Here is a 26,184-nt window from a genome sequence, read left to right on the forward strand (position 1 = left end):
ATTTCAAAAATCTGTGAGGATCGTTTGGTAAGGACAGTCTGAAGATACAGTAGATCAATTTTGGTGTCAATTGAACAATAAATGTGGGAGGAGATAGGTTTGATAGGTTTTACAGTTTATGAAGAAATCAGAGTGATGGACTTCAAAATTCCTGCAAGGTCAAAGCGTATGAAAGTTTTGTCTCACTTGGGACTACATTCACGTGGTGGTTTTACAGTGATAGCACCTATGGCTGATTTGTTATGATTTTTTTTAAGTTTTAAACTTTAGACTGTTGCTGTAGCGCCACCTTCAGGTTTATTGACCTACAATGCAGGTTGAGGACTTTGGGTATAGTACTGGAGCTTTGTGCAAATTTTGGTAATTTTTTGTCCACGGGAAGTTAGACTTCAGTGGAAGATGGAGAATAATAATAATAATAGTAATAATAATAATAATATAGGCAAATACAATAGGGTTCCGGCAGCTACGCTGCCTGGCCCCTAATAAATAAAGAAGGACACCAAAATCAACGTGCCAATCTCCACTGCACAAGTAGAGTAGTGGTGAAAGCATTGGACTCCCACGCGGGAGATCAGGGTGCAAGGCCCCGGTAGGGATGACTTTATGGGACTATACCCCAAACCTCCACATGTTCATCCTTCCACTCCAACCTTTACAGGCCGTATAGGTCAGATCCTGTCCCAACCCCAACCCTTATTCTAACCCCAACCAACACTAGGGACTGGAAGAAGGACACCAAAACCAACCTGCCGATCTCCGCTGCACAAGTAGAGTAGTGGTGAGAGCATAAGACTCCCACCCGGTGGGGATGACTTTATGGGACTATACCTCAAACCTCCACATGTTCATCTTTTCACTCCAATATTTTTATCCTTTACCTTTGTCAAGAAACAGAAGTTGAACCAATTGCAGCAAAATAGCTAACATTACAGGAATCATCAGTGTAACTGCTTTAGCCAATGACTGCTACCATTAATGTTATGGAAGCTGCTGCTAGTTGTTGTGAGCTCATGAGCTTACTGGCTATCCCGCTCTTACTGTGCTGGATTAGCATTGGAAGCATTGGAACTGATGTTGTCAGGTGACAAGACCCATCTTTATTTATCAGACATTACCGTCCTACCAGTCCCGCACAGAAACAAGCCAGCCAACACACATAAGCCAGGCTTGACCTGGCCTGGTTTCTTTCAAAAAACACACCTGGGAAAAATATCTGGATTGCACATAGTATTTATTGACTTACATGGCAGAGATGGGACAACAGTTGAAAATTAGCTTTTAGCTAACACTGGCTGGGACATTTACAGTCATATTTTTCAATGTGCTGTCGATTAATATGAACTGTCCCTGCACAAATAGTCATAAAAATAAAAATAAATACTCAATTACAAATAAGTATTATTTGTACTGTATTTCTGTGTCTGCACCCTATTTCTATGTAGTGTAATATTTAATTTGTAATTTACCATATACAATCCTTCAGAAAATAAAATTGAATACATTCATATTGCTGAAACAGAAAAATCAGTGAGGCAACAAATAAAAAGTAGAATTCATTAGCATTACGTTTGTTACCATTCAGTTCAGGTCTCAGCTCTGCCTCAGGATGAGTGAGTCACAGAGCAGAGGAACATCACAAAGAACACGTTCTAAAGCCCCTAAGGAACATCACCAAGAACCCACTTCCCTCCCAAGTGATTCTAAAAAAAAAGAAACCATATACATGTACATTCTAAAATAATTCAAAAGGTAAACACACAAATACAACATGTCTGTAAAATAAATCAATATAGTATAAAATAACTGCATAAAAAAATCTAGTCTGATTATAAAACATTTTATGATCACAAATGTTCTCTGACTGGAATGCAAAGTTCCACAATATTATGTAAAAGAGTGGGCCAGGGCAGGACCCTATACAGGTACTGAATGAACTAGAATGGTCATTTCACTCAAACCACTGTATCCCACGATCAACTCTGCCCATCAGAGAGGCGTACAAACAGACCCAGTGCCCGTCCAGACTTGGATCTGTTTTCTGTGAAAGTTAGTTTTAAAATAGTGTCTTAAAATGGCGTCAGTGAGAGGGGCTGATGATCTTCAAGTGGCCACACAGTGTGATGGACGGCCGTGACGGACAGCCTTGTCTGTGTGCTCCGTTGTTTGAAGAGGTTTTCTTATTGCCACTCGAATGCAGAGACGAAACAAAAACAGGACATGGAGGGAAGGAGCAACAGGACCTGTGCATTACTTTCTAAAAACCAGACAGCTCTTTACAGACAAGGAACTAGTCTTTTAACACAATACAGAGCACATTAATACACCTGTATTATCAGTGCAATCAGAAACCCTGCTTCTAAAAAAAAAAAAATCTTAAGAAATATGTACAGTACCATATTTCAGATTAGTCAGGTATGGTGTCTGTGATATGACAGGGGGGACAGCATGCATTTTGACACCAACATCAGGATAGAAAATGATTACTATACAAATTCTCCATCAAAATTGATCTACTGTAGTACAGTATTTCCTATCAATCTCAAGACCTCAAAATTCTTCGGTAGGTGGTCCATATTTGACTGTGTTACTCCTTGCTGTCAGATGATCACCCACAATGAGCTGCGAAGAGGTTAAGATACTGTAAAAACCTTTCTACAGAGAACAGGGCGAACAGTCTTCTTGGAGCCCTCTGAGATCAGACAGGACACTGTCCCTTACACCCAGCATAACCAGCCACCTCCACTCTCAGAGTGCACCAGTGTGATGTGCTCTCTGTCACCATGGCAGTCACGGTGCCCACCAAGGGTACCGCCTCTGAGGACGTACTGGTTGGCTTTCAGTGCGTGGAGAGTAACAGGTTTTGTGTGCAACAAGAGGATGGTGCCCTTTGACTTCTCAGTTGTCAAAGAGATGGGAGAAGTGAGTCCAGCTCTCTCTGCGCCTCCTCATCCTAGGAATGAGAAAGAAGAATATATACTGTATGTAGATGGATGGATGGATGGATGGATACCTGTAGATGTATCACTGGTCCTTGGTGTGGAACAACTTCAAAGTGCAATGTCAATGATATGGCAATGCCCTGACTTACCTCTTTGGAGGTGGTTTCCATAGAACAAGCAGCTTCACACATCTTCCTAGCCTTTCCTTTTTGGCTCAGGTCTTTGTAACACTAGCCAAGCAAAATAAAGATCTGCTGTGAGCATTATATTTTCTTTGAAATCCCAATTATATTATATTGGTTAAATGTAATGCCTAATGAGAGTAGATATAGTTGAATCATCTTTTGACAAAAAAATAACGAAGATACGTTGAATGAAATCAAATTCCATTGCTTCTTACCTTGGCTAAAAACACATAGTTGTTTTTGGAATACTTAGGACTGATCTCTTCCACCTGTGAAAAAAAAATTCCACTATAAAACACAAATCTGCAGTGCCACAATGACAGGTAGAGAACAGCCTGTATACACCTGGGCCCTGGAGAACAGCCTGTATACACCTTGGCCCTGGAGAACAGCCTGTATACACCTGGGCCCTGGGTAGTGAACAGTAGAGAACAGCCTGTATACACCTGGGCCCTGGAGAACAGCCTGTATACACCTTGGCCCTGGAGAACAGCCTGTATACACCTGGACCCTGGGTAGTGAACAGTAGAGAACAGCCTGTATACACCTGGGCCCTGGGTAGTGAACAGTAGAGAACAGCCTGTATACAGCTGGGCCCTGGGTAGTGAACAGTAGAGAACAGCCTGTATACACCTGGACCCTGGGTAGTGAACAGTAGAGAACAGCCTGTATACACCTGGGCCCTGGGTGGTGAACAGTAGAGAACAGCCTGTATACACCTGGACCCTGGGTAGTGAACAGTAGAGAACAGCCTGTATACACCTGGACCCTGGGTGGTGAACAGTAGAGAACAGCCTGTATACACCTGGACCCTGGGTGGTGAACAGTAGAGAACAGCCTGTATACAGCTGGGCCCTGGGTAGTGAACAGTAGAGAACAGCCTGTATACAGCTGGACAGGAGTTTCACAGAGTAGTCAACTCTCAAACCACTAGTGACCCTGTGTATTGCTGGTCAACTAGGCGTAAATAAATAAATAGAATGGATAGATAAATAGATAATAGATAGATTGATAAATAAAACAGTTGAATACATATGTTTAGTGTTTTTTGCACTTGGGGACAGATGTGGGTAGTTCATCTTCGTTGTTTCATAGTTTTTTTAATTATAATATATGATTGATGATGATAATAATAATAATAATAATATATACAGTTTATTTTTTGTTACTGAGTGAAAAAAATCACAGTAAACCCATGATTAATCAACTAGTCGACTATTTAGGCAGTAGTCGATGACATTAAAATGCAGTAGTCGTGTGAATGCCCTAGTCCTGGGTAGTGTACAGTAGAGAACAGCCTGTATACAACAGGGCTGTGCAATAAAATCGATACAGCAATACATCACAATATTTTTTTCCGTGATACTATATATTTTTTTCTGTGATACATTTTTTTTCTTATTTTCCACGGTACAGTATCGATATGGTAAAAAAAAAAAATTTTTTGTTGCACAGGGAAAATATACAGAACAGGAAAGGGAATAGATACTATATAAAAGATAAAGGATAGATTTCAGTCATAGATACATTATTCATGCTTTAAATGGATTTAAAATGTCCTTACATTCCCTCCACCCTCAGGATCACCCTCAGGGAGCATGAGATGGAGTTGTATTTTCAGCTGTATTTAAAATGTTTCAGTAAATTATGCTGAGTATTGCAATATGTATTTTTTCGTATCACAATGTATCGTGATACGTATGATTGTGACCCATATATCGTGATACGTATCGTATTGTGAGGTCCTTGCCAATACCCAGCCCTAGTGTACACCTGGATCCTGGGTAGTGCACAGTAGTACACCTACCGGCACGGTGTGTTTGTTGAAGCTAGACACAGCCTCTGTAGAGTGCTTTCTCACGGCCAGAAGGAGCAAGTCCTGACAGAGACCACTTAAATCAAATGGATGGGTTAGATATACACGACGTGAGGAGGCATAAAGGAGACTCTTGGCCAGGAGCAATTTGATTTCTCTACATAAACATGTGAAATGTGGGAACACAGATTAAGCCTCCTTAAATACCCGGGGTTTGGTCTTAAATAACTGGGTGCTGGAGCAACCTTGGGGGCAAATATCAATTTGGCACAAAATAAATAGGGTCTCTCTGCTACAGTACATGTTTCAATGAGAGTTACTGGGGAGCTGAAGAGTGGAGGTTTTGCGGATGTAACATGTCCTGTACATGCTCTTCTCCAACTAGCACACACGGGACTGAACAAGTGCTTTGTGATGCATGGTGAACGAAAAATGTACCTTGAGGAAATAATTCAGAGCATCTTGGACTGAGGCAGTGGGAGGCTCTCCAAACAATGTAGCAGCAACTTTCCTCTCGATCCATGACAACTGGGCCACCTGAACAGAACCAGAAACACGTTTCAGAACCACACTACAAAGGACAACACCTGAACATCTGATACTGCTGCCAAGGCCCGGATGAATAGGACACAGTAGGAGTCACCGACAGTCTAATCATTTTTATAACCTTTTTTCACTGAAATTATCGCAGGGTTTTTAAATGCGGGAAGAAACATGAGACAAATAGACGATTGCCACCTTTCACATTGCCAGTAGACACGTTTTTTCTTTCTTTCTGGTGTTTAACTTTGGACATCACAAACACGCAACAAAAAACTGCTTCACCCACAGCCTAAGCTCAGCCAGGGCGGCTGCTGAAAATGTCTTTGGACAACTGAAAATATGTGGGAGATGCTCAATGAAAAGGAATGATTTTGACCTAATGCCCAAAGTTGTCGCTGCTTGTTGCATGTTGCGTAATGTATGTGAAATTCAGAAAGATAATTTTTTGCCAGAGTGGACCATTGAGATCAACCAGAGGGTCTGGATCAACCACAAGCTGTGGTCTATGATGGAGAGAGACTGAACACTGCCCAACTCATCCACAATAACCAGTAACAGCAATGATCTCAGAGTGAACAGAGTTGATGCTGTATCAGAGTGCCTTCTTGAATCATGATTGTTACTATTATGCTGGAATTGCAATAGTCATGGATATCCAGAGTAGCAAGTACTATGTGCTAATGTTAATGATTCTCAGAAGCTAGTATTTGAAATTGATGTTAGGTTTTCAGATGCCACAATCTAGAACAGTGGTTCTCAACTGGTCTGCCCTTCGGACCCACATTTTCCCATTAAGTTAACTTTTATAGAATTCAAACAAAGCAAATTTATTTCTCAACTAGAAAGGCACTTCGAGAGCGCAAACCTCTGCCCATGATGCATGTCGTCAGCATGTACAGTGGCATTAGGGTACCAATACTTAGAGGCGACAAATGTAAAAAAATACATTGGTGGTGCATCACTGTTGCAGTTTATGAGCAGCTGGGTTTGACACAGCTGGGGGTCAGCCGAACCGGTGCTCTCCGTCTCTGCTCTCTGATGTATCTCAGCTACAGGTAACTAGCTAGCTAGCTTGATATAACAGCCTTATGATTGCCGTGATGCGGAAATCACAGAAGGAATTGCGGAATTAGATAACAAAAATGGAATATGCTCTTAACGTTTATAGCGTCCCTCATCCCAAAGTACTAACAACACGGTTAGTATTTTACAAATCAGAGTTGTTTACAGAGCTGATACATGAAAATGAACTAAATGTGTTTTAAAGAAGCAACACGGCAGTGGTCATGTATTGTATGACCGGTGTACGTCCCAACACCGGCTAGCTATGTGAAATTTGCATTCGTTGTTCCTAAATCTGTCCATGGAAAAAATATTTTTTTCAGCAGATGATACCATATCTTAGATACAAGATTGAGCTGGCTAAGGCAATTTTGTGTTTATATGTGTGATATTTATTCCGTTTGAGCAATCTCACATCCTCTAGTGCTAGCTCACGTTATGAAAAAACATGGCGACCATTTGACTGCTGTAGCCCAGATTCAATAATAGCTAGCCTATCTCAGCAGCATTGACCTCATAACCAACTAAGGGGTTCAAAATTCACAAAGGGCGGTGATGCTAACGTTTCAGTCTACAAAATGACGACATCACCTAACCACTCTATTCCCAAACGGAATAAATACTGCACACAATGTATAAACACAAAACTGCCTTCCTAGTTCTTGTTGTAACTAAGATATCTGCAAAAAATATGTTAAAAACATTTTTTGTGACATTTTTATAGCTAGCCCATTAATCAATGGCGATCAAATTTGTGAACGCTCCTCAGGAATGTCAGGAATGCAAGCTTGTCAGGTATAGCAACACAGACATGTCAGGTATAGCAACGACAGACCATTATATCACCCTGACGGTATTTGGCAACCGGACAGATAAAAACCTGTGTCTATTACAGAGTCATTAGACATGGGACTGAATGCCGTGTTTAACCTTTCACACATGGAAGACAAAAAACAGATGTTAGTGGGTGTTGGTGAGTTTTTTGGCCAGTGTAAAAGGGGTTTTAGCTTCACACAAGTCTTGGCCCTTGGCGCACACATGCTAACCCCTCTCCACAAAGACATTTCAAGGAACCAGATAGCGGAGGGGCCAGAGTCCAACACATGCACTGTTCCTTCCTCCCCCACCATTCATCTTAGCAACTAGCACTATAATTGCAGGTGTAGCATTGCACTGGCGTCATAACAGGCCCTTTCAAATAGGGCAGCTGTCTGAATGTAAACAGTAGAACATTGTTGAACATGAACACACCTCAGAGAGACATTTAAGTTCTCCATAAAACAGGAGAGGTGTGACTTCCCTCTAGCCGTGGTTTAAACTCATCTCTCACTGAAGCTATGAAGATGTGTGTGTGTGTGAGTGAGTGTGTGTGTGCGTGCGCCGTATGTGTGTACGTCTACTACCACAGCAGGTTTCCATACAGTTTATACTACTTGACTACTGATTAAAGCTGCTTTTCTGACCCGTTTTCAGGGAATTCTTACAGTATGTGTTCCTCACTGTTCAAGTGTCTCTTGGCAGTTGATATGGTGTCCTTTTACAAAATAGACTGCCTGTTTAACACACAAACAACGTAAATCCTTAGCGCTATAATCTGCCCCATATAAAAAGATAGACAGAGAGGAAAGTGCATCGTAACAGAGTGAGAGTTCTTATTCCGGGAGGAAGGGTTGATCACATGGCTAGGAGATAGAAACACCATCCGGAACAATCAGATTCAAGGCCAACAATGGATGGATGAAACACGTTTCAACCTCCCTGGCGTTCTCTCCGGATATCGCCGAACAGTGGGAATGAATGAGGGGAAAGCGGGGGTGAGAGAGTAGGAGCGAGGCGGCATACGAGAAACGATGTCAGCCTCCACTAACCACGATGTGAGGAGTGACAGGAACAATAGGCGCTCGCGATCTAGGGGGGGTGGGGGGTGGTCACGTACCGCGTAGCACCAACGGCCCAGCAGGTAGTAGGACATGGGATCCTGCGGTTTCAGCTCAATAGCTTTATCCAGATGGTCCTGGAAAAGAGGAGGAGGAGAACATTACTGTTGATTCAAGACACCACCTGATCCGTTCCTGCTTCAGGTTCCCACAAGTATTTCACAAACACCGCTCCACACACGCGATCACATGAGAGCACCGCACACTCCCTCAGTGTCTGTCATGCAAGCTCCATTTACCACCCTTTTCCTTCCTCTTTTCCAGTACCCCTTGCCTTTTTCTCTCTCTCCCTCCCTCTCTCTCTCTCTCTCTCTCTCTCCCTCTCCCTCTCTCTCATATCCTTCCTTTTTTTCTCCTGGATGGCTAACCTGTCAGGGCTTCGCAGGTAAACAGTGTTTGGGAAGCGGCTGGCAGCTAACATAAACACTACGTGCAGTCGTCCCAGACCTCGGCATTATGCAACAGATCCCCGAAAGCGTGAGGGGCGGAATGGGAGAGATCCAAGTCGCCCGCCGCAGGCACTGACCGTCAAGCGACCCCCATTAAAATAGTCATTCATTCTTATGAAAAAGACACAATTAGTGACTGGACAAACGGAATATGTTCAGATACTGTGTAGATTGCCACGAGTACATACCTTAAAAATGTATCCATTCTTTATTCTGTTCTGGACAGTCTCATACTCTGCCATTATACCACACATGATGGCATACCTGTGGAGAGAGAGGAATAAATTAATTGATGGAGCAGAGAGAGAGAGAGAGAGAGAGAGAGACAATGACGGTTCGAGTCCTTATTATGGATAATAAAAGCGAGTGAACCGCAAAGAGAAGTACTTGAATACTGACTGATCACACACAAACATGGCCTCATTCATTTGTAATGACGATTGGCCTTGACCTGTCTCCCACAGGAGTTCTGCTGGAGGGACAGCGGGATGAGGGGGGCTCCGGGTGGGCTACAGTGCATCACACCACCCCACTCCTTGGGTCACTAGCCACCGCGCAACCATGGAGGGCGCTGGAAGCCAGCAAGGCAGCAACACTTCAAACTCTCTGACAGTCTCCTTATTAGACGGCTTCAGGCAAGAGAGATAAGATAAGCTGCTTCCCCTCGGGCCCGGCTCCCAATTACTGTACGGGGGCAGGCAGGGAACAGTCAGGACAGATAATGCTAGCTGCGTGCAATGGGGGGGGGGGGGTGTTACCTCCCACCCCCAGCCTGTAGTGGGGCTCTGTGGTGAGGGTTTGGAGGGAGGAATGAGGTGATCAAAGCCCTTTCACCACAAGGCTGCTCTAATCCTGCTGGTACTCAGTGTCAAACACCATGGTGGGACACAAACACCTTTTATACAAAGGATCAGTGGGTGAAAAGGCCATCTGACAGTGAAGAGGCTGGCGGTACTGATGGTAGATTGGCTGGTGTGCGTGCGTGTGTGTGTGTGTGTGTGTGTGTGTGTGTGTGCGTGCGTGTGTGTGTGCGTGTGTGTGTGTGTGTGCGTGTGTGTGTGTGTGTGCATGTGTGTGGTGGGGGTGGGCAGCAAGCCATGAGTTGGCGTGAGCCTCTCTTTCTACCTCTCCCTCTCTCACTGTTTTTTTTTTAATCATTTATTATGAATTGGGCATACAATCGCAAACCTGCTGCTGCACCAAAAGAAAAAAACAACTGAGGGACTGGGTTATCTGGTAAACCTGTGCACGTTCACAGAGGGCGACTTTGATTGTTCGATTGTTCAGAGTATCGGTAAATATGGGTTGGGAGTATACTTATGGGAGCCGAGTATACAGCCAACTCAGAGTGTGTTCACATACTGTACTGCATACGCTACACACACCGTGTGCTACGCACGGCGAGATACGTTTGCAATGATTGGACAATGACACCCATGTGTGGGCGGTTTGAAAATAAAACATCTATAATAAACAAATCAAGTGCCACCCACACGGCCCTCAAGAGTGTTTTAAAAAAAAAAAAAAAAAACGTATTATCTGCTAAGCCAACGGTGGGTGACTTGTGTATGAGTACTGACTGAGAAGTACTTGTTTATTTTCTTTAGTCTGCGCGAGGTGCGGCCACAGAGCCACCGGTTGGCGCTCGTTGAGTGGGGGGGGGGGGGGGGGGGGGGGGGGCTCCGCAACATAACAGAAGCACAGATGCTATCTGCTCTGCGGAGCCGACCGGCTTCCAATCAAAACACGCTGTGAGGATTTCGATGGGTTTTGGCAGATTCTGCTCCATCGTCTACAGAAGAGAAGCCCCAGTCACTGGACGTTTCAGCTGCTGAGCGCTGTGGGGGCTGAGTGAGCAGCCTCGCGCGACGAGCAGTTCCCGGCCTCGCAATCTGATTGGTCGACAGTAGTGCGACTGCGATATTCATGATTTTGCGCGGCAACGCCTTTTCACTGTTCTAGTTCATTCATTACTGCTCACCCGCATGGGATTATGGGTAAATGCTTTTCCTCGTAACAGACGAGGGAACCCTCTTTCGCAACCGTGTTTCCAGCAACTGTCTGTGCGAGCGGTGTCAGCGCTGCCCGCTAATGGCGAAACAGAGATACAGTATGAAAGTAAGGTAATGTGTTATTGGACAAACTACACTTTTACACACAAGATGGGTTGATTTGAAAACCGTGCATTATAACCACAAGTAGAACCACCTGTATAACAAGTGGAATAACCATTTTATGACCATGTATAATATGATTCACTGCAATAAGGGCAGACGGACGAGAGGAGAGAACAGGAGCATGCCAGAGGTGAGTACTACTCATAGACGGGATCAGACGCTGCACAGGCGAGGGGCTGATTGGGGATTGCTCAACATGTGGGCAACCACAGGGCATGTTTTCCTCTGGCTGGTGAGTTTGGTGTCATTATTCAGCACATAGCCAGTCTGGCGGAGGCTAATGAGAGGTACGTGCGGTTCCCGGAGGTTGGGAGAAGAGCATAATCATCTCTGCTCAGCAAAACACAACCGGAGGAAAGCTGGAGTTTCCCCATGGAGAAAAATACCAAAGGGACTTTCTCTGTAGGACGGGAGAGATCCGGAACAGAAGGTAACGTGGGCGATTAGGTTTCATATCTTACCTGTGTTTACATCTGTGTACAGATCCATGCTTGTCAACCGTTACCTCAACTCTTGACACCCTACTCATCTGTCATGCTGTGTTTTCCAATAAAGCCTGTCTCTTTTTCAAGTTTTTTTTTCCCCCCAAAGAGAAAAAAGGAAACAATTGCTTATGTAACATTTACATTTCCAATGAGTGAAACAGCACCTTGTTTATAGAAGCAGAAGGAGAGAGAGAGAGGGAGGGAGGGAGGGAGGGAGAGAGAGAGAGGGGGAGAGAGAGAGAGAGAGAGAGAAGAAAGACAGGGAGGTCAGGGTGAGGAAGAGGGGTGTGTCTAGCCTAGGGGGCCTACCTTCTGTTTAGCTTTTCCTCTCAGTGTTGAAATATTATCTCTTATGTTTTGCGAGGGAGGGAGGGCTTGACAGTATGGGGGAAGAGAAAAAGACAGAAAGACAGAGAGAGGGAACATTGTACAAGATTGCTCCATATCTTCCTCGAAGGCAGGAAGTCCCCCACTCCACAGGGTAAAAACAAAGGGGTCTAAGTGTCAGCTGCTGGGCGGCAGCGGCAGGTTCATTTCACCGCTCGGATGCAAACATGGAGGACTCATCCAGAACCAGGCAGGACCAGCGCTGCGCAGCAGAGAGACAGGAGAGGAACGCTGGTCCCAGGGCAACCTGCTTTAGTGTGTGAGAGTGTGTACAGTATGTGTGTGTGTGTGTGGGGAGGGGGGGGGGGTACTGTGCTAATGCACTTCACCAAGGGGTTGCGAGATGGAAAAAACAAGTAGTGTTTTTCTTCCAGGGATTTTTTAAAAACACGGTGATCCTCGTTTTAAGATCTCGAGGAAAACGCTGCGAACCGTAATTAGCCGCCTCCAGAACACCTGCAGCCGCGGGGGAAAGTCTGAGCAGGCCGGGTTTCCACAACAACACGCTGGTGATAAAGCATGAGAGGGCAGAACGGTGACGCCGGTGATGAACGCAGCAGCAGAGGCATGCGTGTCGCGTTTAAAGTTGCTGTTCCAGAAGGTCAGAGTCACCTCCCCTCCTGACTAGCTCCGGCTTTCTGGGTAATCCACAGGCCTTTGTACCAGGGCCTAGGGGGCCCTATGTGAAGGGATTTACATGGGCTAAATTCAACATGGGGATCAATGAAAATGCACCTATAAACAAAGCCGGTGATGCCACTGTGCAATCACGCCTCCTGTCTGCACTTTGAGGTCCTAAAAATACACACGCACACATACATGTAGACACGCACACGCACGCACACACAGACACACACACTCTATGATACGCAAGCGTACACAAACCTTCCGTACACCACACTCCGCGGCTGTGTTTAAAGGTCTGTTAGAGGATTCTGTCGGACAAAATCCAGGTCAGGACAAGTGGTAGTTGCACGGAGTGTGTGATGGTTGAAGGGCCTGGTAAGGATGGAATCTGGAGGCACGGAGGAGAGAGATAGAAGGCTGCCGGCTGAGTCGACATGCTCTGAGGAGTTCAAGGGTCGGGCGGTGACGGCGCTGAGTGCTGTGGGAGAGGCGGATAGCTCAGCGATGTCCTCTAACAGAGTGAAGTGCCGGCCTTTACAAATGACTCCAAACGAGCCCTCATGCCCCGTCTCCTGAGGGGGAAACGCAGAGTGTCTCTTTCGGTGTTTGATGAACACCGCATCCATTCATCACTCTCTCTAGTGTCGCTCACTGCTGTACGGAGGCCACACATAACGCATCTATACCATACCATTTTATTTATAGAGCACATTTAAAAACAAAAAAGTTGACCAAAGTGCTGTACAAGTCAAACAACAATAACACACAAAGAGCACATAGTAAAACATACGCAGTATGTCACATGAAAAAAGGACAAGTCGCTTAGGCCATGTCAGGAAAACGCAAGAGAATATAAGTGTGTATATGTGTTTTGAGACCATGAGTGTGAGCGAGGGGGTGAGCATAACTGAACTGAGATGTGCTCCATATGAGATTGTTTGATTAAAAGTGGACACCTGACGGTCAGAACCAACTCATGGTAACCAACTCCTCCACCCTCAAGTTGGGACTTTATCTATCTTTCCTTTGGCCTGGAAGCCAGGCTCACCTCGAAAACTATATATTTTTCATGATGAGCCTGGATTCCAGGCTATCTTTCCCCTATCCGAACCCTGAGCCACCATTTTCAACCAATTTAAGAGTCTTACAAAACCAGGCCAGGCCCAGCCTGGCTTATGTGCGTGGCTGGCTTGTTTCTGTTCAGGACTGCTAGGACGGGAGTTAGTCATGCCACTGAAATAGCTGTGAATTGAAATGACAAGAAATAATTTCCGATAAATTAAGATAGGTCTTGTCGCCTGGACACATCAGTTACAATGTTTCCAATGCTAATCCAGCACAATAAGAGCGGGATAGTCAGTTAGCTCATGAGCTCACAACAACTAGCAGCATAACATTAATGGTAGCGGTCAGTGGCTAAAGCAGTTACACTGATGATAACATAAAGTCATCCCCACCAGGTCTTGAACCCCGGTCTCCCGGGTGGGAGCCCAATGCTCTCACCGCTACTCTACTTGTGCAGGGGAGATAGGCGGGTTGATTTTGGTGTCCTTCTTTATTTTGGTGTGCTGGGACTAATGCCTCTTGTGGTGCCAAGAGAGAAATGCAGGCCAACATTGTCCGGAGTGATGGAGGGAGGGAGGAAGGGAGGGAGTGATAACTGGACAAATGCTATACTAGGTGCGCTGGCTTAGAGCCACGCACAAAAAAGCAAGCTGTTGCTCTTAATTAACTAAACAAACGCTGCATGCCTTCTCTTTCACTGGGCACGCACAGCACTGTGGTATGTGGCATGAGCTAATGCTAATTACTCCTGAGCGGCGAGCACTCTGGGACACTTTTTCCATGAGAAAAGTCAGACAGCTGCTTCTTGAGGCCAAGAGCACTCACTGGAGATCACTTACGAATGACACGCACTTAACTGTTACCAAATGTATGAGCTGGGGGAAATATTAGGCTTAAAAAAACACACTTATAAAACAAACATATTTATGTACCTGCTGTAAAAAAACAGCGATTTGGCCTACTGATATATAAAGATGCTGAAGAAAATCCCCTTCGCAAGACAACACCAGTGAATTTTTTAGGGCAATTTAAGCCTCTGAATTGTGTGAAATGCAGTGCCTAAAGCTTGTTTTATATCTCCCGAGTATCAGAGCAATCGTCTGGCTTTATCTGGTGCAATCTTCTTAAGCTATATTCCCTTCAGAGCGTGATGAGCAGTCAGTCAAGTCCTGACACGAGCAACATTTCACATGAGGAATGCAGCATTAGGGCCTCCACAAATAAAAACAGGAGTCACGCCATTGGCCCAATCCACAGAACTAATTAAAAGCAAGGGGATTTTTCCCTCTGGTCACTAAGCAACCAAATTGATACCCTTTTTCATCCAAAGCGGGGGGAAGTGAGCAGAGTAGGAGGGGCGGAGTCTTCCGGTTTACTTGCTTGTCATGCTCTTTGGAAAGACCCCTGCAGTACTGTACCATTCAAACAGGGGTGTCTATTAACTACACACACCAAACAGCAACATATGAATGACAGCAATACTGAAAGCAGACTATGAATGATGTGTGTGTGTGTGTGTGTGTGTGTGTGTGTGTGTGTGTGTGTGTGTGTGTGTTTGTGTGTGTGTTATTGTGTTGTATCCGTCAGGCTATCTGAGAGAGGCCGGGTCCTGTTTACATTCCTGGACCTGGAGGGGATGCTGCTACCACTACGATCCGTGCTGCTACCTCAACACACACACACGTGGACATGCACGCATACGGACATGCACACACACACACACACACACATCAATCTGTCTGTCTGTCTGTCTCCCTCTGATACTGACAATATCCCGGGGAGTGTTCTGTGCGGCGGCTCTTTTGACTCATGGGAGCGATGATTGGCCACGTCCTATTTTACCTGGCGGGCAGGCAGTAGGAGACACTTCAACCCCCGCTGCGGTTCCTGTATGGACAAGACTCGTGCTGCCGCGCTCTGGCCAAAAAAGATCTGCGTCGCCCAGGCCCGCTCGTCACTCAACCCCCCGCTCCCCACACACACACTCCCCCCAACGCCCCTGTTCTGTAGCTCCCTCTCTGCTGGGGGAAACCACCTCCATCAGGTTTTCCCTGGCCTCTATGCTCAACCAGAGTGGTTACTTGGACGTGAATTCAATAGTGACAAATTCCCGTCAGCGCGGTGGCCCCCATAGCATTGGCTGCACCGGGAAGAGTGATTTAAAAAACAAACACGTGCTCCGAGTGTTGCTGGGTGTGTAGTCAAGAATCGGTTAGCCTCTGAAAGGCTGGTTTTGAAAAGCTTTTTTTGTTTGTTTGTTTTCATGACACCATTGTACATGACCATGTCTCTCACAGGACCGGACTTGGGATGAATACAGGGAAGATAGGTGAGGAGGGAGGGAGGAAGAGAGAGAGAGAGGGAGGGAGAGAGAGAGAGAGAGGGAGGGAGGTAGGGAGAGAGAGAGAGAGAGGCAGCCTTCCACAGATCCAGTTACCCGTAAAATAGATCACAAATGTGCTTCAGAGGTGGAAACACTAGCCGATGTTTACCTTGCACACTTGAAAATGACATTGCGCGTGCACATGGCTGCAGCGAGTGTGTGTGGACCAAATGAGGTTGGAGAGAAAGGGTGTGCAGAGGGGAGAAGGAGGGTGTAGAGGGGAGACGTACCACTGGTGGATTTCAGCACACGAAGGGTCCAACACAACGGCCTCCTCACCAACTTTCTTCCCTGAGGGGGGAGAAAAACACTCGATACACACACGATACACACGATACAATACATCCACCACATGTCCGCTCACATGTCCAATCTTTAGTATTGTACTACACGCACAAAATGCAGGCAGGTTCAGCGAATGTGTCAAGGCAAGAAACAAGAGAGAGATACAAACACACTCTGTATACAAACAATGGACGCATGAAACATGAGGAGACACCTGGCATCGGGAAAAGAAACCAATCAAAACAAACCAGATATGAGATCTCATCAGAGGAAGGGGCTGTGGTCATAAAGCTGTCGCCAGCCTAGTGTCAGTCCTTTTCTGCCTACACTATTAGCACCAGGGTGGGAATTTCATCATTTAGGGGCTAGGCCATTTGGCCTTAGGTGTCACTCAATTTTTTACTGCACAAAGGCCACATGCCAAGGCACAAAGGCCATTGAGTGAAATAAGAGGATTTGGAGCCTACGAATAAATGACTTTAAAGCAGTGTGATCCCTTTAACTGAATGGTCTACTGAATTTTTATTTATCAAATTATGCCTCCATAATGTTGTCATAAGTCATGCCAATCTTGGTTGAATCAGACGGAGCTGAGCGAGCATTATGCCTCTTCACTGGAAATGTTATGTAGCACTACAGTATAGCAAAGCCGACTAACAATCATCCATGCACGCCACTTAGCAGCACAATCCGTTTCAGTTGCTGTAATGTTAGTCTCTTTAGTCACAACATTTTTCTAGAAACCAATATAGTGCAACGTACTGTAATTAGGGTAGCTAGCTATCAATAGCCAGTGTTATTGGATTCTATCTGGCTATGCTAGCTAGGAAACTAGCAAGCCAGTAGGGCTGTCAACTTACACAGGTATTAAAAAAGAATGTTTGATTCAGTTAAGCACTCAATAAGTCAGCTATCTACCTAACAATGCTGGCTGTAAGTAACATTAGCTAACGTTAGCTAGCTAACTGAAGCAGTGCCTGTGGTCTGTGGAGTTAGCAAGTTATCTAGCCAACAGCCATCACCCGGCACAAAGAGAGACTTTCTCTGCTCTGGAAATTATTTTGTTGAAAAAGAAGAAAAGTTGGGCTATGGCCAGAAGGCATTTTGAACAGTGTCATAATTTATTAGCTATCGATATAGTCAATTCACGAACGAACCACAATGCAGCAACAGTCCTTGCAGCTGTTTGCGCGTGCCAATTTCACATTACATAGTTTGTAGAAGCTAGCCCAACTTGTAATATTCCCACTATTTCTTTCTTACCTATTATTCTAGTTCTCCCCAGTTTTCGTCTCCTTTATAACTTCTTCATACTTTGTGTTAGAAACTTCATTCTAACTTTAAAAAGTTCACAATGTTTGGCTCTTTAACGGGTGTATTCAGATTTTTTTTTATTTTTTTTTATTCGTTTTTTAGTAATTTAACTTTTGACACACGGTCTTCCCCAGTGGGTGCATGGAGATGGCCCGGAGGTCAATTCACTGCCCCCGACTTGCTTTGATTTGAGGGGGCGTAGTCTCGCCACCACGCCACTATCCACGCCACGGGCCCCACAACTCAGCCCCTGAGTGGGCTAGAGACACATGGTCTTCGGCGGTGGGTGCATGGAGATTGCCCGGTCTGTAGTAGTTCTAGCAGTAGCTGTTACATACAGCTGCAGCAGCTAGCCCACCTCACATTTTCTCCAGGAAATGTACTTTCTAGTTGATATCAATGTAATGTATTGGATGAATGAATTCATTTCGGAATATTAAGAAAACGACAGGAGACCACTGATGCTTTTAAAGCAACCTCGAGATTTAGACGGTAGCAAGGGCACAAAAGCCATGGTGGCCGCAAGGAGTATAATTGTTTTCGGGGCATCACGGCCAAAGGGAGGGGCATCGACGTTGTGTAATTCCCACCCCGATTGATGAACCCCTGCCTGGACAATAGTGCCTTTGCAAAAACCACCTGGCTAGCCTTGATTAGAGGCCCATTAATGAAGATGGGAGAGAGAAACAGGTCAATCCAGTCTGAACTTTCAGTACAACCCACACAACAGTCTCTGTTAAAACTCAAGGTGGTATATATTACTTACTATGCCATGGGCTTATGGTCTACTTATTGTTACCGTGTAACTCAAGCCACGCAGAAAGTGTGGTAAGTTATTGTAGCTCTCTTACAAGCACTGCAGGGCATAGATGGATTGGCTACAGAACACAATTAAACATGCAACCTGAACTCTTCTAGAAGAGTCCTTGGTTTTGAGCTCCCGTGGTGTGTGCAATCACAGCTGAGCACTGCAAAACATTATGGGCTGTGTGTTTGAAGAATGCTTTGCATAACAGTCTTGTAAACGTGTTTCTGCTGTGCCAACAGCAGCATTGCGTACCAGCACGCACACCTACAGCAGGCATGACTATCGCTGTTAAGAGTGCACTCTAGTGTTGTTCTGACAACAACCTGGCTGGAAATGAATTCATATGCTGGATTGTAAAAGCAGAGGAACCTGTGGGAGGACCGAGTATGGTTCTCTGGATTACCACGGATGTATTGTCTTCACACATAGTGCTTCACAGAAACCCAGCGGGTGACCAGGAACAGCTGTGTAGTCAAAGCTTGACAGCCACAGCTCCGGCCAGCTCTCCATGGGCCTGGACCTCAAACTGGCTGGCTGAGGTCATGAGGCATGAACAGAGCTGGATGCCTACTGGGTTTTATAAAACAATACAGTACTCATGTACCTAGATAAACAAGAAGGTTCGGGCCTATACCTAAAATGGAGGACTGAGGTTGTGGCAGGAGCCAGATGGCCTGCCAGGCATCCCCGTGACACTGCTGAGAGGTGGGTGGCCAGCTGAGCCCCACAGCTGTGGGGAATGTCCTTAAATGACTCCAGTATCCTGGACCCTTCCTTTGGTAAGGTTATATGAGGTGAATCACAGGCTTGTAGGGGCCTTGTGGGTGCGTGCGTGTGTGTGTGTGCGTGCGTGTGTGCATGCGTGTATGTGTTTACCAGTTTGAGCACTGGTCTTCTTCTCCTCGATGCTGGAGCTGATGTCGTGAAGGTCAGTGTAGGCTCTGATCAGTCGCCATAGGAAAGCAGAGCTCTGTCCAAACTATACAAACGAACAAAAAAAATGACGATGTAATCAAAAGCTCAGCCGGATTTCTAAGAGACGGTGCTGGGTGATTGAGTTTATATGGTGAACATAAACTCCAGTCACAGTAGCTTGGTGCTGGGATGAGTTTATATAAGGAACATGAAGTCCGGTCTGCCTGCTGCGGCCTACCTCCTCCCTCTTCTCCAGTAGGGTGACGAGACTTTCCCTTTTGTCGGCGTCGGTCCCTTTGTGCAGCGCGTCCATCCTCTCCAGGAGCACGGACAGCTCGTTCGTAGGCACCTCTTCCTCCCCGCTCTGACCGCCCTCGCTCTGCTCATCTTCCTCAGAGTCAGTAAATGCTGTCATGTATCTGGAAAACACACACACACACACACACACACACACAGAGGGATTAAAACATTACTAACAAGACTGTCCTGAGTTTCCCTGGTATATTTAACTGAGGAGTTAACTGAGGAGGGAAGATGATGAACTTTGTTCAAATCCCTAGGGCGGATGCCTTCATCCTGCCTTTAGCGAGAGCCTCAGCACTAATAACAAAATAGGCTGGTGAACATCTAAAGGTCTGAATGGACAACAGGAGAAAGACCTTCCTCCTGCGAGGTGGAATGAAAACTGGGGGACCCCTCTCTAAGAGCACGGCGATGAAAATCACGCCTTAAAGAGCGAGTCTTATGACCCAACTCTGCAGGATGCCGCCGACATAACGGCTTAACATTCACTGAAGGTTTACATGCAAACAGCTACTGTGCATGTTTGTTTACACAAGTGGGTCAGCTTAATTGTTTATAAATGCCGGCTGTTAAGAAGTCTTGACGTCTGAACGCAGATACCTGAAGGCTTTTCGCCAAACAAGTCGTTTTTGTTTTGCCCCGTGTCGAGGCACGTAACGACCGCATTAGCGACGCGTTTACGGCCTCAGAAAGTCCCTTTTCATTCACCCCAAGTACTGTAAGCACCAACACCCTCAACCAGCACTTGAGCAGAGGCGGTGAGAAACGCGGCGTATTAATGACATACTGTAGGTAGAAATGAAAGGCACGGAGGAAAGTGAAAAGATAAAAGGCCTCCATTAAGTGTTGGCAGCAGCTGCATGTGCGTCATCAGTGGTTTAGGGAACACTTGGGTCTCCGAGCGATCGTTCTGTGGAGGAGGTGGGGGGTGGTGGGCGAGCGGGCCGCTGACAGAAGCAGAGTGGGGGCCCCAGCAGGTGCCGGAGGCCCCCTTCGAAGCCCCGCCCCCACACCTCAGGACCCAAGCATCCATGTTACGACTACAGGAGTGTTTGCCCGTTCGCTGGATAAACAGTAACACTGCAGAGAGAGGCAGCCAATCAAACGGGGAGTTACGACGACGTGACTAGCTAATGATGGAATGCTGTTATTGTAACAACTTTTGTCTGGGACCACCGTGTGCTCCTCTGCGAAATACTCATTAATCAAGTGAGAAGCATCACACATTAAAAACGTTGTGATAAGTTTTTAGTCTTGAAGTCATGGTTAACGAGCAGCAGTGCATGCTCAGATAGAAGGCTTAAACCATGTCTTTCCACGTCTTAATCCAACTGGGCCCTCGGATAAATGTGGACACACCCCAGCTCATGGATGTCCATTCTGAAGGGATTGCACAGTTGTCTCTCGGTTCTCTCCTTCTGGTGTTTGCGTGGCCGGCAGGCCCAGAATGTTAGCTCAGCTCTGAGACTCCCCCGCCCTGCTCGCTGCATTAAAGCCCCCGTGTTTGTTTGAGACCCTTAATCTGTCCACACACACACACCGCTCTGAGGAAGAAAGCAAACACAATTAAGCCTGGCTGTAGATCCTTGGCGCGGTACAGCACTGTGCCTCCCTCTGGCCTCAATCCTGGTCTCCGCCTACTATGGGCCAACTTGACATGCAGGGGGACCCGTATGGTTCGAAGGGAAGTCTGCTGTTCACTGTGGAAACACACTATAGGCTACAGATACACTACATGAAGAAGGAATGGGAAAAAATCTAAAATCAAACAAGAATCTTTAATAGAGACAAGCTCAGTGTGAACTGTCTGGCCGGCCATCCCTCACCCAGGGACCTTGTTTACAAACCCAGGTTCCTCTAATTCCCCCGGCGCACAGTGACCTCAGAACAGGCCCTGAACCTGCAGGCCATTGCACTTTGTAGGCTATTTCAGTGCCACTCAGCAGAACCTAACCGAGTCATAGGCCGATTAAGCAAAACTTTTACTTTCTGTCATTCATTCATTCATTCATTCCTTTGTACATACAGATTCATTCACAAGTTCTGTCATTCATCCATTTGTCCTTTCATTCCTTCAGCCATTCTGTCTCTCTCTCTGTCCATCCCAATAGTTGTTCACTCAATGGAGGTGGTGAGAGGCAACCAAGAGGACTGAATGATCAGCGCATTCCGGTCACGCCATTCCACGGCCTATGAATCATTTGAGTTGAGGGGGGGGAAGTAGGCATTTGTAGTGTATGTGATTGTGTATATGTGTGTGTGTGCGTATCTGTGTGTATGTGTGTGTACGTGTGTGCGTGCGTGCGTACCATCATTATCCTTCCCAAGAGTTTTTTTTTCCTTTTTTTTTTTCTACACAGCCCCGAAAGAACAAACATCACAAGTCTTGCTGTCATTTCAACACTGTATAAACTAAGTACACATTGGGCCCTTGTCAACTTGGCAGCCTGCAACACTTGGATTTGAGTCCAATATGGAAAGGAGGGGAGAGAGGGTAAGGAGTGGAGACAAGTTTGATCCTATTATTGAGCCTTAGTAGTGCTAGGGTAAGTGGAACCTTTCAACATGCTCAGTGTCTTGTGTCTAGATGTGTGGTAGGACTGTTATGCCTAAATACAACCCTGCTGTGACCTATTAAATGGTCCAAGGGGTCGTTCTCAGCTCTGACTCCATGGACACGCACACCGACAATCAGCATTTCAATAACATTGGCTTGCCATCATATATACTAGGCCAAGCTGTGCCTCTTTTCAGAATGTTAATGTAGCTCAAGGATGAAAGGAATTCCTCCTGAGTGCTTTGTTACTATGGGTGAAGGCTTGACACCTATGGAGCAACCAATCATTGACGATCCTTGAGGATTTCATGGAACTCATTAAAGGAAAACTAATTAAACTCATCTTAAAGGAGTAGTAAAGGGAAAAATCATGTTTAGCCCTGTTTTAAGGTTACTTATTATCATATACATTGGTTCAGATCAAAAAGTTGACAAAACTAGCACTTTTGAGAAAGTCTGATAATTGCTCTACCACCGTTTTGTTCAAACAATGGATGTGGGTGGGCACCGTGAAAAATCATTCAAAACACATGTTAAACTCTCAATTTCAAAGACAAGAAACTCACCGAGGTGTTAGTTGCCATTCTGACATATAATTCGCCATAAAGTAAGATTCTAGTTCATCTGGAAAGGCTTTTTTTAAATATTTAGCATAGAACTATTTAGTTGCAGCACATACGTGTGTAAACTTCCGCAAACTAAGTAGCCTCGCAACATAAACAATAACAATAGCTACCGTAAGTAGTTCCACTTCCTGAATCCCCTCTGCTGATTGATCTACACATCTACAACGGCCGCATCAATACAAGTCAATGGATTTCATAAAATGATCAATAAAACCCTACAGGATTCATACTTTGCGGCAAATTTGATGTCAGAACACCAACGGACACCAATTACCCCCTCGGTGAGCTTCTTGTCTTTGAAATCAAGAGTTTAACATGTTTTTGAATGATTTTGCAAGGTGCCCACCCACATCCATTGTATGACCTAAACGGTGGTAGAGCAATTATCAACTTTCTGCTTTCAGTGATAGTTTTGTCAACTTTTTGATCTGAAGGGTTAGATGTTGTATATGATCATAAGTAACCTTAAAACATTGCTAAACATGATTTTTCCCTTTACTACTCCTTTAATAGCCTGGAATCGCTGGTCTAAAAACTCTCAGTTCATTTTCGATTTCCAAGGGGTGTCAAAGGGTGCAGACCAAAATGGCACTGGACAAACAACCAATGAGAGCAACGAAACGTAGGTTAGTCCTGGTAAGGGTTGTAAAATTCCAGGTATATTCCCATGGTAATTAACAATAAATAAATTCAGTTTTTCAGTTTATTCTCGTTATTTCCCATAAATTTCCACAAATTTCTGTTAATTCCCATGAGAAGTTTGTGAATATTCCCAGATTTTGCTAACCTGACGTGGTTGTGCTTTGCATAACCATCTGGGAATTCTCTGTTGGAAACCATCAAGCACTTTAAAAAATACTTGGCAGGTGATTGGATGAACCATATATCACCGTCTATCTATAGCCTGACCGCATAGCTCGCTATGCATTTCCAATTGTTAGCTAGCTAAATGAATAACTAACAACCATTTTGATAATCTATTAATCTGTTGATTATTTCTCAGTCTTCTTCTTCTCAGACAGATGAAGTGAAATAGCTAGCTAGCTAATATTTTTGAAGAAAAAGTTCTTAGCAATTAGATCTTCCCACGATCACCAGTTAAAGTTAACAACAAGATACTGACTACTTGTATCACATTGTTCTTCTGAGGCCTGATGATCAAACAGTCTTACAGTGTGTTGTAGAAGCACTATTCACACAGTGACCAACTGGCATCTGATTTTAAAATGCTTGCCATGTATGTCCTGTTTAAGCTTTGACTACAGTAACAGTAATTTTGAAAACTTTGCAAATACAATTGTATGTAAAGCCCTGAAGTGCGTACAGTCATCGTATCAAACCTGCTCCATATTAGATAAACGGTTGTGATTAGCCAGCCCTGTCAGAACAGGAGGGCTACCAGACTTATGCGTGGAGAGAAACAGTGAGCTCACGTGATCAGGATGGCGATGCCAGGCTTACTAATTAATGTAACACACGCCTAGACAAGACACCGGATGTTTCCGCAAGTGTTTTGAGTCATTCAAACAAAACGACCTGCACTTTGATGTTGTGAGTCTCACATCTAACTCTGATCCACCTGTGCTAGAACACATCTATCCCACATGTTCTCTGTGCTAGAACACATCTATCCCACATGTTCTCTGTGCTAGAACACATCTATCCCACATGTTCTCTGTGCTAGAACACATCTATCCCACATGTTCTCTGTGCTAGAACACATCTATCCCACATGTTCTCTGGACTCCCCCACATGCTCGGCAAGAGGGATTTCAACATCTAGAGACCAAGGGGAGAGGGGGTGGAGGTGCTTCAGTCTTTCAAGGGGAGAGGGGGTGGAGGTGCTTCAGTCTTTCAAGGGGAGAGGGGGTGGAGGTGCTTCAGTCTTTCAAGGGGAGAGGGGGTGGAGGTGCTTCAGTCTTTCAAGGGGAGAGGGGGTGGAGGTGCTTCAGTCTTTCAAGGGAGCTTAGCAGCAGAAGTCGCCATGGCAAATCCCCTTCAAAACAACTCTGATGAAGAGCTGGTTGCCATCCCAACACGCTCTGGTCCTGAGAGCATTCAGCACATTCAGCACATCCAGCACTCTGGCCCATCTCCTCGGTGTCCAGGTCACTCAGGGGGACTGGAAGCACTGAAATACTGAATGGAGAGAATACAGGACATACTGTGTAGAGAACCCTGCAGACAAGCTCTCCAGGAATCAAGAAGCTGGGCTCAGGTTGAATATAAATATGCCATTTTAGTTCCCGTGCCTCCCACGCCATTGTTGTCGCTCGGATTACTCTTCCTGGTGTGCCATCTCTGATATCATCTTCCTGTGACACGGACAAGGCGGAGCAATGCCAACCTTAGCTCGCTATTGTGAACTGTTACAAGTCATGGCTGCTTGACAATAATGTGAATCTGTTATTTGTGGACTGTGATGTTATTATGAGCCAGACTACAAAGGCAATACGTGACACTGTGCGTGTGGTTCATTCTTGTTCTGTTGAATGTGTTGATGTTGAGAAACAGTGACCGGAGGCAGTTCTCTTCACTGGAGAAAGGGCAGGTATGCGTCCCTCCGGCCTGATGAAAGCCTGGCGAGAGCGCGAGCTGTGACTGGGCAGGCTGTTCCCTCAGACCACCCCTGCCAGGGAGATCATCTCTTTCTATGGAGCGAATGCTCGTATAATGAAACTTGCCGAAAGGCCATCTGGCAAGAGGTTCTTTACAATACAATACACAATGCGGGGGAAGATAGAGAACACCTGAACTTAAGATCGCAACTTGATTGCACCTGCACTGATTACCCCCCCCAAAAAAAGACAAGCGATCGGTGTCAGCGCCGTAGTGGGAGTGAGTTGATTTACAAAGGTTTTCACCCTCTGAGCCATACGGAGAGAAACTTTGCTACCTGTTTTTCTGCAACTAGCTGCGACTCGTGGGAAAAGAAGCCACGAGGCTCACCAGCCAGTGACTGTCATGTGTCAGGCGTTGCTTTGTCTGCAGTATACAGCACAGTCAGTATGGGTTACCTGCACCTCTTACCTGGCTTCGCACATGGTACTGGGTTACTTTATGTCCCACAAGGGGTATTTTTGTACTCTCAGTGCCAGGTGACTGCAGGCCTCAATGGGAGGGGGGGGGGGGGGGTGTAGTGGGTGATCACAGTCACTGTGGTAAGTAGGTGGAGGGGGAGGGTCCTTACACACTCTACACTGTAGAGTCTACAGGGATATTGTAGGGGGCCTTTACGGAAGGTAAATGGTGGATAAGCAGAGATGGTAAACTGTGAGAGGATGTGGGCATCGGTCAGCCAACAGAGACTAGGATTGG

General features: G+C 45.6%; 1 protein-coding gene across 1 annotated transcript in view; it reads right to left on the reverse strand.

The window, feature by feature from the left end:
• Positions 1-1,217: 1,217 nt before the first annotated feature.
• Positions 1,218-26,184, reverse strand: part of rmdn2 (regulator of microtubule dynamics 2) — a 35,449-nt gene continuing 10,482 nt past the window's right edge. The window contains exons 3-11 of the mRNA XM_084458929.1: positions 19,619-19,799; positions 19,342-19,444; positions 16,289-16,349; positions 9,123-9,198; positions 8,485-8,562; positions 5,382-5,480; positions 3,343-3,396; positions 3,092-3,172; positions 1,218-2,953 (exon numbers count right to left, since the gene is read on the reverse strand). Of these exons, the coding sequence (XP_084315055.1) occupies positions 2,906-2,953; positions 3,092-3,172; positions 3,343-3,396; positions 5,382-5,480; positions 8,485-8,562; positions 9,123-9,198; positions 16,289-16,349; positions 19,342-19,444; positions 19,619-19,799 (781 nt within the window). The 3' untranslated portion in view covers positions 1,218-2,905. The remainder of the gene's footprint in view (positions 2,954-3,091; positions 3,173-3,342; positions 3,397-5,381; positions 5,481-8,484; positions 8,563-9,122; positions 9,199-16,288; positions 16,350-19,341; positions 19,445-19,618; positions 19,800-26,184) is intronic.

The sequence above is a fragment of the Borostomias antarcticus genome, assembly GCF_949987555.1.
Source record: "Borostomias antarcticus genome assembly, chromosome: 25".
NCBI lineage: Eukaryota > Metazoa > Chordata > Actinopteri > Stomiiformes > Stomiidae > Borostomias > Borostomias antarcticus.